Genomic DNA, 12,463 nt, shown 5'->3' with positions numbered 1-12,463 from the left:
ATGAGGTCATAACAGCTGCAGAAGAGTATTTTGCAACCCTTTCAGATTCTCCGTTCAGGGATGGAATTCATAAATTGAAAACTCGTTGGAACAAGTGTATTGGTGTTCAGGGAGGCTATAATGAATAATGAAGTGTATTTCGAACCATAAAATTGTGTTTTCCTATCAAACTTATTGAACAACCCATTTCAACCCGGACAGTATCAGCTCGAAATCCGTTAAATACGCCCCTGCATCGATCTTCGCCCGAAAACGATGCTCCAGAAGACCGCGTGAGTCATCGCCGGCGAAAAAAAGTACAACAACAAAGAATGGAGGACCTGTCTTACGATTTGGGACATCCGCTACTCCGCGTTCGCGGCGTGTATCATTTCCTGCCAAAATATAACTTACGGTTATGGTACCGCATAATACTTTCGACGGGTGTCGTCCTGAATGGATCGCATCGCATCGCTTTGTTTTTATTGGGTTTCACGACCACCTACCTATTTTGGAAGCAACGGCGTACAAGGACGCATGAAATGAGATCGCGCGCCATTGTCCAATTTGGGTTGTTGAAGCTAACGAACAGAAGATCTTCTAGCAGTTGTATTAGAAAAAATAGAGAATAACATATACTCTCTGAATAGTTTGAAGCTTGGGCCATGAAAACCTAGGAAATTAAGTTTTCCCACAATCGTACAAAAATTCCAAAGACTTGTTTCAAAACAAGTATACATATTCTTCATTCGAAAATTTATATACCATCAAAACACCAAGTAGACAGAGCCAGTGACCCATACATCCAAGATATAATCAGAACAATAAGTTAATGGTGTAACAAGGATTTGTGAACACACAGATCGATTTTTTTAGAGCCATAGAACTTTGAATTGCAATAAAACAACGATGGATTATTCGATTGACATGAATTTTATTTATCCGCAAGATATTCTTGTGGCATTACATTTTAAATATGATTTCTGGCATATGACCACGGCTGGCTCGGATGTAGTCCAATGTGGACGTCCAATTTTCGATGACTTTTTCCAACATTTGTGGCCGTATATCGGCAATAACACGGCGAATGTTGTCTTCCAAATGGTCAAAGGTTTGTGGCTTATCCGCATAGACCAATGACTTTACATAGCCCCACAGAAATAAGTCTAGCGGTGTTAAATCACAAGATCTTGGAGGCCAATTAACAGGCCCAAAACGTGAAATTAGGCGGTCACCAAACGGGTCTTTCAATAAATCGATTGTGGCACGATCTGTGTGACATGTTGCGGCGCCTTGTTGAAACCACAGCTCCAGAACATCATGGTTGTTCAATTCAGGAATGAAAAAGTTAGTAATCATGGCTCTATACCGATGACCATTGACTGTAACGTTCTGGCCATCATCGTTTTTGAAGAAGTACGGACCAATGATTCCACCAGCCCATAAAGCGCACCAAACAGTCAGTTTTTCTGGATGTAACGGTGTTTCGACATAAACTTGAGGATCAGCTTCACTCCAAATGCGGCAGTTTTGTTTGTTGACGTAGCCATTCAACCAGAAATGCGCTTCATCGCTAATGAACGTAGTGCGCGATACGTATTCCGCACAGAACCATTATTTTCGAAATAAAATTGCACTATTTGCAAGTGTTGTTCAGGCGTGAGTCTATTCATGATGAATTGCCAAACCAAACTAAGAATAAATGACTTGACAGCTGTTAAATCGGTCGCCATCTTAAACAGTAATGCCAACTTATATATAAACAGCATTCAATTTCAGATTGAAAGGGTGTTTACGAAAAATTTCTTCATAATGGGTTGCAGTCTTAGACGTAAACTTGATAAAATAAAATATAGGAATAACTTTTAGGTAAACCACCCAATTAATTGATCAATATATCGAATGTCTTTGACCTAAATAATAATGTATGCTCTTTCCCCACACTAATCACGTTTTTTTTTTCCACAATCTAAATTACGATTGTTCTCGCCCTGCTTCAATTCAAATTAATATTTCCTCTGACCTGAAAACCAAGGTGCGAATAAATATGTACCATACCGATCCTTTCGATTTCCTGTCCTGAACATGCCATTGAAATGTTTATTGAGATGAAGATTTCAATGGGCACGTCACATTCGTTCGATTCGATACGATTCGTACAAACGAATTCAATCGTAACGGAAACCATTATAACCATTATATATTTCGTAAATCTGACGCCAAAGCAATAAATATTTACTATTATGACCTCAACTTCATCCGAGACGATTTTACTTACGCAATAATAAAGGTAGAGGCAGTCTCGGAAACGTGTGGTATTTACCTGTAACAAAAAAAGGAAGCTGTCAGAACATAATTCATTCCAAGTCTAAACAGATCGATAAAATAATTACAACAATATTTATCGAAGGAGCGTGTTACCCATTGAATTTTCACTATTTCATAAATATTCCAAACAATGGTTTCGCTTAACAATGGGTTAGTAGAACTCCACAAACTCCAGAAACAGTTCATAAATATTTCTCGGTATTCAAGAATGAAATTGATAGCATTTCATTCGTTTATCGAAGGTTTAATGATAAAGCGTTATTGACACAAAAATATTGGCTGTTGCTTCTCGAAAATGTCAAATAAACTATAATATCGAAGTCATTCGATATGAAGAAAAGTGTTGGGTGTCGGTTATGATGATGGAACTCATAAATAAATCATAAGGTTACTCAGGAAGCGTAGAGTGGCAGTTTTATTACCAAACCGTTTCATTTTAATTATGAAGTAATGAAGTAACTAAAAACAGATAAATAGAACGAATTAAACTCTCAACGTGTGAGGAATTGGAACAGTTGAAATCGCGAAAAAAGTAGTGACTACACTGACTCCAGGAGCCTTTGAACGCTGCTTTGTTCATGCGCCAATTTCACCCTTGGAGACCACAGAATTTTATAATGATTAATGAACGGGTACATCAAGGTCGTTCCTCAGAGTAATAACATAGATAGAGGAAGCATATGTCATTTTCAATAAGCAAATTTTTCGCCCATGGTGAATTTTAAAATTGGACATGAAGTGCGCAGAAATGAAAACATATCAGTGATACGATATTTCACTCAATTCGCGAGTTTCTCCACAAAGAACGCACTTCTTATGTCCCATAGTGAATCAACGTTTCATATTCACTCAAAAAATATTGAGATGAACACCTAAATATATCAGAAATTCAGCAAACAAACTTCAAGCACGCCAAAGGACGTGAAACAACCGATGACAATAGGAGAGCAAAAGTTGCCAAACATTGGATTTCAGCAGGTAGATACAGAAAAAAATAAATATTCTGCATACTATAAATTCGACAATTAGGAATTAAGATTCCATATATTCAAATTTGCATATTTAATCGGAAATCACTCAAATAAATATATTTCATTCAAAATAATATACATTCATAACGATATAGTAAAATTGTTGATTTGAAAATATATCACAATCCGACAACGTAATCTAAACATGTTGGAGACATGTAAAAATTGCGTATAGTCCCTCTATCTATGTTTATTACTCTATGGGTCGTTCAAACGGAAAATTCAAATTCGATTGCAGAACCATCTCTGACAAATCGTGAAAAATTGTTCGTAAAAACTTTTGTATTTTTTGTCGTAGAATCCGCAATGAAAAACTGGATTTCTTTATTCAAATTCCAAAGTCCGACCCATGAATTAATTTAAAAAATTAGACATTGTGCCGAAATGATACACCGATCGGTTCGAAGAACAAGCGCTCAAAAGCTCCATTTAAAATAATCAAAAAATAAGCAATGAATTCCGATCGAATAAAAATCAAACATACAGAGTAAATAACAGATAAAATTTTTCTCATCAAGTGATATAGTTCCAAGAAAATTCACTTCATGTCATAATGCTTATCATAGAAATGATCTTAATGTGATGAACAGATGCGACGTTGGAATTTCCCAATAGTACAAATATTTAATTTGCGGATACATACTCCGCGAAACTAATTACTAGAGTGTCCCGAAAACACATGCAACCTTGTTTTACAATCAGCATCGGAACGATCTTATTTGCTAACAGCAAATTTCGTAGTAATCTATAAACTCGTTACTTCATTGATAACATATTCAATGCAATAAAAGTTTCGAAATAGAGTGTATGCTGTTTATGATGAAATTTTACTTATCGATAGAAGAATTTGATTTAAATCCTATCAGAAAATTAAATAGTAATTAAATCAACATAGATTAAGCTACAATTACCAACTAAGCTGCAAACGATTCACCTAAAAGAGTTGAGATTTGGGCGACTTAATGTTCTCTTAAAGACTAAAAAAATCAGGATGAAAACACTAAAAGGGCAACGTGAAAAGTAGCTTATTCAGGATTTTACGAAAGGAGGTTCCATTTTCAATAGTCCGCTATCAGGAGAGTTGACACTTTGAAGCTGTTACCTTTTGACATTTGACGCTATAACTAGAACACTACACGCTTCAGCAACCCATTAAAATTGTTAAAATTCATGCTGAAACTTTTAGAGTCACAATTTACAAACTGAAGCTCTTTGGGTTTTGATGCACCTTCTCGGCCGGCAATAGTGAAACTGGTGAAAAAATTAGTGCTATTGTAGGGTTGCCATACGTCCCGGTACGCCGGGACATGTCCCGGTTTGGACCATTGAGTCCCCGTGTCCCGGTCAGTTATTAAATTGTCCCGGTCAATAATTTGACCGTTATGAAATTCAGATTTTTTTACTTTGAGTAGGTGAGAAAAAATTTCTTTTTATGGAATCTGAACGGATTCCAGTATCATAAAGCTGAGAAGCTGTTACTGTTGCTCAAACATAATTTTTCAGAAACTGAAGGATTGAAAATAAAATGAGACACATAGCCAAATAAATTGTCTTATACAATCGCTTTATTTTGTATTGAATTCTAAGAGGATCTTAATATTTCCATATAAAATATTTTCCGCTGTCAGCGCGGATAACACAAATACTTACTTTGAAGTAAAAAGGCGAGTTTTTTTTTAATTAAAAAAGATTTTTGTCCAAAGAAATCGAAGCTATCGGTTGTCCAGCGCACATACTTCAAAATACTGCTTCCACTTCCGCCGATATGGTGTCAATATCTGTGCAGTATCTTGGTCTTAAAATTTTCAAATATTTTTCGATATTTTCTGTAAGCGTCGAACGATGAAAGGTTTTCATGAGTATGCAGAAACAACTTACAGCAATGCACTTTCTTTTTCTAGAATTAGTTGGCTTTCACTCCTTCTAGCTATTGAACGCTTGCTGAAGCTATGGGTGCCATTGAAAAAAAATTTCATAGCTGAAAAAAGGGCCTTAAGAGCTATAACCGACTTTTTTATGACTCTTCAATAGAACTTTGTACTCCATTTCTACACAGTCAAGCATTTCTCATTGACAAACCATTTGAAAGGATTGAAAAATCATTAATTACTCAAACTAAAAATTAATTGAGAATATACTAAGAAAGAGTTCAATTGAAGATTATTAAATAAATATTTTGGGAACCAAACAAGTCAATTCTATAACAAACTAAAGAATTATGGTATAATGAATACAATGCAATAAGTTAAATTTGACAATGAAGATAGCGATTTTTCACAACATCCGATATCTCGAATATAGTGGACAATCACAAAATTCGATATCTTTTCATAAACGGTTTCGAATGATGTTCCTTAATGAAATGAAGTACAAGGAACTGTTGGATATTTGAATGAGAAATTTTTACGCTTGAAGATTCCGTTTATGAAGAATTTATGTACCTATTTCAATTCTTTTATTAACGCAGAAATGTCAGATGTGGGGCAAAATGTGCCAGTATATTTTCGCAATGATCATGTGTAACGGATGTTTCCTTTTCTATAAGATATTAGGAGTGGTAAGAACGAAAGGCATCAAGCGCAGTAAATGAAAAATACTTGAAAAAGCCACAAGTCCTGAAACTCTATGAATGGCTATAAATGGGCAAAGAAAAATGGCACCGAGGGTCAAGCCTCAAAAAAATAGGTTACCTACCTACTTGTTTATTGTTGCGATTTTATGTTGTTTTTATTGCTATTTGAAATTGTTTTTGTTCTTTATAAATTATTTCAGTGAATATGTCTGATTGGGGAATGTGTTATAATTCAAGAACCAAGTGAAAAAAGTAAATAATCGTAGAAACCACGGATTTTTATTAAATGAATACCTCTCAGATGCGGTTTGAATTTTTTAGTGGTATTTTAACCTATTTCTATGCCACTTGTGACTTGTCCCGGTCGATGTTCCAACATTTATGGCAACCCTATGCTATTGGGACAATTTAGTGATGTGAAGAATCGAAACCTTGTGCTTCGCTTGAGAACAACTGGGCATATTGCTGCTGCAGCTCCTAATGTTGACGAAAACTCAGTTTTGTCGATTTACCGTCGATCTTGAGAATTATGCATACCACAAACGACATTGCACCGTATTTTGCATAAAGACTTAGCCTTTTAAAGTTCCGTTGACGCAAGAACTCAAGCAGGTCGATTACCAGCAATTTTATGTCTTCCCTGATTGTTATGCATCAAAATGATGCATAATGAAAAATCATCTTAAGTGATAAGGACAATTTTCACCTCGGAGAATGTACTGAATTGTCAGAGCTCAAAAAATCCAAAAAAGATTGTTGATGAGCATCTCCATCCTGAGGATATCACTGTTTGGTGCAATTTTTAGTCTGATGGTCTGACCTCACTTATTCGAAAATGAGGCTAGTGCAACTGTTACGGTGAATGGATTGCGCTACCAAGCAATTATTAATGATTTTTTAAGGCCGAATTGGAATATGTCGATGTGGACGACGTTCATTTTTAGAAAGAGGTCGCCACACAAGCAACGAAACAAATTGACATCTTGTGAAGTTTTTCTTCAGGGTCACGTCAAAGATGATTCATAAAAATGGTTACATTCAGAAAACAAAACTGATGGTCAGCATCAGTTAGAACTTCTTTGAGTCGGCATTGGAAGAAGACTTGGATTGTTTTTGGACGCCAGTTGGTTGCATTAACACATTTATTGCTGATGCTACTACTGGCTTTTCTGTTTCAATTTGGTTGTCATCCTTAATTTGGATCATACAGTGCTGAATACAAATGAGCTCTGAAATGAGCAGAATCTTTATACCACTATTCATTTTGTAAAACTTCTTTTTGTTAGTCTGATCCAGAGTTGCTTCTTCAAGAGCAATTTCATCCCGAAATTCTCAAATTCCATTGATTCATTTTCGTTTTTGTTTTCAGAATTCCGCATAAGCTACGACCTAGAAACCTGTGAAGATGTCCGACATTACTTGTAGGTGAAAAACTGTCTAGACCACGGTTGAAAAGCTTTTCCAATTCAGAAGCTTTCAACTTAAAGGGTTATAAACAAACTGACATACAACTACCATTATTTCTAAGTTGAAAATCGTCTAGACCACGGTTGAATAGCTCCGAAAGTTTCCACTTCAAAAGCCTCAAGCGAAAAGGGTTACACAAACCCACATACTACTCAGGTGATGTAAGAAACTTCCCGCAATCTTTACAACCGCCTTCCCACAACCAACCACGAGGTTCGAATAGCTTCAGAAGGAGCTCCCCCGAGGCGACATCTGATACGGCCGTTGAATGATTCCCTCTCTTTGGGCGTATCTGGTAACCCTGGAAGAAACCACTTTCACGAACGCGTCTATTATTCAAGCCGGCGAAATTCAAACCATTTTAAAAATGGTTATACTCAGAAAACAAAACAGAAGGTCGACATCAGTTTGATCTTTTTTGAGTCGGCATTGGAAGAAGACTTGGATTGTTGTTGGCCGCCAGTTGGTTGCATTAACACATTTATACTGATGCTACTATTGGCTTTTACCGAAAGCCTCTGTTTTGATTTGGTTGTCATTCTTGATTTGGATCATGCTATGCTGAATACAGGTGATCTTTGAAAGAAACAGAATCGGTGTATCACTACTCATTTTGTAAAACTTCTTTTTATTAGTCTGATCCAGATTTGCTTCTTCAAGAGCATTTTTATCCCGAAAATTTCCAATTCCATTGACTCTTTGTCGTTTTTGTCTTCAGAATTCCGTATGAACTACGACCTAGAAACCTGTGAAGATGGCTGACATCACTTGTAGGTGAAAAACTGTCTAGACCACGGTTGAAAAGCTTTTCCAATTCAAAAGCCTTCAACTAAAAGGGTTATAAACAAACTGACATACAGCTACCATTATTTCCAAGTTGGAAATCGTCTAGACCACGGTTGAATAGCTCCGAAACTTTCCACTTCAAAAGCCTCAAGCGAAAAGGGTTATTCAAACCGACATACTACTCAGGTGATGTAAGAAACTTCCCGCAATCTTTACAACTTCGAGGTCCGAATAATAGCTTCAGAAGAAGCTCCCCCGAGGCGACATCTGAAACGGGTGCTGAATTATTCCCTCTCCTCGGGCGTATCGGGTAACCCTGGAAGAAACCACTTTCGCGTCATTCAAGCCGGCGAAACGATGTTTACCCAAGCGAGAGACTCGGGATTCGGGAGGATGACTGATGAAGATTTAGAGCCAACAACGCGGCTGGATATGCGATCCTCGCTTCCTACCTGAAAGGCCCTAATGGAGAAGGCGTCTTCGGACTCATGAAATATTCAATTAGAATTAGCTTTCGACGCTCCGGCGAGCGTTGGAGAGGTGGTCGATATTGGCCTTTCGAGTTGGAGTGGCGATCGTAGAATTTATAGCTTCTTTGAGTATACCCCTTCGAATTTATGGGAATAAGCGCAGGTTCAATAGAGAGATCTAATTGGTGATCCTTTAGAAGAAGTTCCATGTTTCAATCTTCTCATGAGAATTTGGTGTACTTCAAATCGATTTATCACTGGTCATGGTCTTCTTCCTTTTCTTTAACAGCCTCACTCCTGGTTATAGGCCTCCCCTCGAACTTTCCAATTGACTTGATCTTGAGCTAACTGGTGCCAACATCTTCCAAACTTGGCTCTGACATCATCGCACCAGCGATTTGGTAATCTTCCTTCGCTTTTGTTCTCGTGGTTTCCATTGCAGCGATATTCCTAACAAAGCCCTTTTTACAGATCTTTGAGTAGATCTCATTCAATTTGCTGAGTGGACTGTGATGGTCATCGTTTCCACCAACCAATACATATTATGTATTCTCCTCTTTATTTGTGTGATGTAAGAAGGAAATCCAATCCCGCAAAAATGGCATCCCTCTGAAATTCTGCGGAATCAAAATTGCGGGATTTTTCATGAGGGATCTGCGGGATTCAATATTAAAATTGCATATTAGAACACAAAAGTGCAAACGTCTTTCAAAACGCCACAGAAAGCAATGAACCACTCATAAGTAACGGACGAAGATGCAACTCTAGTTACTGCTGTAACTAAACTACGATTCATGATCAGTAAATTGGAAATTCATTATAACTCGACATTGATTAAAGAAATGCTTTATTTTCTAGGGTGACAGAGCGCCGTTCATCAATGACAAGTATGGTACGGTATTTAAAAAGCCCAGTCAAATATCTCGAAACTCTGGGATAACAGTCAATGTCTACAAATGGCCAAGAAGATACATTTGTACTTCATAGCAGTAAAACATTACGAAATGAAATTAAGACTTTGACTGACAGACTGCAAATAGAGAGACGTCTTCAGAAGACAAAACACAATTCCATACCGAAGACCATTTCACTTATGCTGTTGAGGATAAAGAACCTTTATCCAATCTAGCAACGAGACGTGAACCATCGCCTTTGAATTTAGAGGAGGAATCGCAGTTTTCGTACTGCGTGGGTACCAGAATCAAAAGATTCTTCTAAGGCTGCACGAGTACGAACAACTCTTACCACACTTCCAGTTATTAAAACATGAAATGACCCTTTTTGAATGCAGATGGAATAGGGGTACGAGAAAATACTTGAAAGCTGTTTACAACTCCGACCCTCGACTGAAAAAAATTTACAAATTTCCTGGCAAATTGAAACTAAGAATTGATTTATCGAATAATCTGAAAATTGAAAAATCATATCGAAATGTTCTGCCGTCAAGAAGCTACAAATTAAATTATTAATTTTCTCAGATCGTCCTCCCGTCTTCCATACATAAAATAGATTTTAAGACCGAACCGTTGCCGAGAACTGACCTCAACAACTCCTCAGCGAGGAGATCGCCTTATGGGCCCCTCTCCCAGCCCCCCATTAAGTAACTGGACTCGTTCAATTAAGCCCAATAAAAACAGCGACATTAAATAAGCATCAGTCCGACAAGACGTCTCCAGCGACTCAGCGTCCTTTTACCAATCGCGCGTTTATAACGATGATTAGAGCGTGGTTTTTTTTTTTGCAAATGAATTATAAAACGACGGGAGCGACCGAGGAAGCCGTTTTACGTGTCGCCCGCGGATACAGCTGTCGCGAGTTCGATTACCGACGGAAAAATCGGGTTTGTAAGGATTTAACATCACATCGAGCGGACAGGATCCTGTAGGAGTGGTCCCTTCTATCTCGGATCGATCATTAGACTCCGGTGGCGTCGACCAATGTTCAAATCATATGAAGAGTGTTTTTTTTTAGAGCTATAGAACTTTAAATTGCAATAAAACAACGATGGATTATTCGATTGACATGAATTTTATTTATCCTCAAGATAATCTTGTGGCATTACATTTTAAATATGATTTCTGGCATATGACCGCCACGGCTGGCTCGGATGTAGTCCAATCTGGACGTCCAATTTTCGATGACTTTTTCCAACATTTGTGGCCGTATATCGGCAATAACACGGCGAATGTTGTCTTCTAAATGGTCAAGGGTTTGTGGCTTATCCGCATAGACCAATGACTTTACATAGCCCCACAGAAAGTAGTCTAGCGGTGTTAAATCACAAGATCTTGGAGGCCAATTCACAGGTCCAAAACGTGAAATCAGGCGGTCATCAAACGTGTCTTTCAATAAATCGATTGTAGCACGAGCTGTGGGACATGTTGCGCCGTCTTGTTGGAATCACAGCTCCTGGACATCATGGTTGTTCAATTCAGGAATGAAAAAGTTACTTAATATTCAAAGTTTTAATAATATTTCTCTATTTCATTATCGTAATGAGTTCATTACAGTACTAAAACAGTGCTGTAATCAACTCATTTCAGCGTTGTTTTCACTTATATTCTTCGTTTTGTGGTTGTCTACACTGACTTCCGATTCTATCAAATTTCAACACAATTGTCAATATAATTTGGATATTGTGGAATTATTTGCAACATTATTCGCAATTTCTCTTAATTTTGGTAGTGTTAAATCGATTTCGTCAGACATGATTCACGATTCAAATTCAAATTCCGTAATCTATGACACCAACTGTCAAAATACAATACAAATGTTACTAGGATTTATAATCTGAATTTTTCATTGAATTTTCACAAAATTCAATGAAATTTTCACAAAAATTGACTGAAATAGACAAAATATCGTCTCCTGTCACGGATTTATCTCTTATTTCTCAATATTTGATACAGAAAACTGTTCTGCCAACCATTCAAAAACTCGTAAATTCTTGGCTCGTTTTTAAATTTTGAACTCGTGGAAGAATATCGTTTCTTTCTGCACTTGTATTATTAATAACACTCCAGAACTTTCAATGAATCCCCTGATTCATTCGTAAACTTAATTGCCGAAATAAATGAGAATATTTCGTTAATAATTCCGTTATCAAATTTCCAAGTAGCATTCAGGTTTCTTTCAATTGTTCAAAAGTCACATGATGCAATATCGATAAAAGACAAGTTATTTAATCGTGGGTTTACAGACACCTATAGTAGCAATCCAATTAATAAACGATTGCATTACCATTGTTGAAAATTTTTCGTTGAATCATTTCGTGGAAACTAGGTTAGTCCGGTTCGAATATAATTTGTAGACACGATTTCAGGATTGGAGCAATGATGTTGGTAAATGGGTTTCTTTCATTTCGACCGATGGAAATTAGGAAGATTCTCTCACGCGTTGCATAAACACACATATTTGAACATAATTAGTATTCATCAAGTTCTTTCCTGAAGTAATTTATTTTTTTTTATTTGTAATTGTTTTCATTCCCAAAACGTAAGCGTTTTTGAACTACGTTCGCTTCATCCTTTCGTTAAGATTTTTGAGCCGCAAATAGTCTAAAACTCTAAAACGATAAGATTCGACTACGCAATGATACAGCAGCAATATTTTCTTCGGTATATACATTTTTTCGTCTTGTTGGTGGTTTTGAATCGGGAAGAATAAAATAATGCGAAAACGATCAATAACTATAAAAATTGCTTGCTCTCTAGGCTGATTATGTTGACCATAAAACGGACGAAGTCCTCTGTGCATTTAACGAACAGTTTTATTTATTTATCTCTTTTTTTTTTCTTCAAAGTATATTCCTACAATTTTGGAAGCTTTGT

At 36.9% G+C, this 12,463-nt stretch overlaps 1 protein-coding gene across 4 annotated transcripts in view; it reads right to left on the bottom strand.

Annotated features, from left to right (window-relative positions):
- The window catches only part of LOC123681078 (protein phosphatase Slingshot), a 183,345-nt gene that overhangs the window by 132,032 nt on the left and 38,850 nt on the right, over positions 1-12,463 (bottom strand). For 2 of the 4 annotated variants that reach the window (XM_045619283.1, XM_045619285.1), the window contains exon 3: positions 2,258-2,302. The exons of the other annotated variants lie outside the window; for them this stretch is intronic. In XM_045619283.1, coding sequence (XP_045475239.1) covers positions 2,258-2,302 — 45 coding nt within the window. The remainder of the gene's footprint in view (positions 1-2,257; positions 2,303-12,463) is intronic. 4 annotated transcript variants of the gene reach the window in all.

This window comes from Harmonia axyridis, chromosome 5, assembly GCF_914767665.1.
Source record: "Harmonia axyridis chromosome 5, icHarAxyr1.1, whole genome shotgun sequence".
NCBI classification, from domain to species: domain Eukaryota; kingdom Metazoa; phylum Arthropoda; class Insecta; order Coleoptera; family Coccinellidae; genus Harmonia; species Harmonia axyridis.
This window is presented reverse-complemented; position numbering and strand designations above follow the sequence as displayed.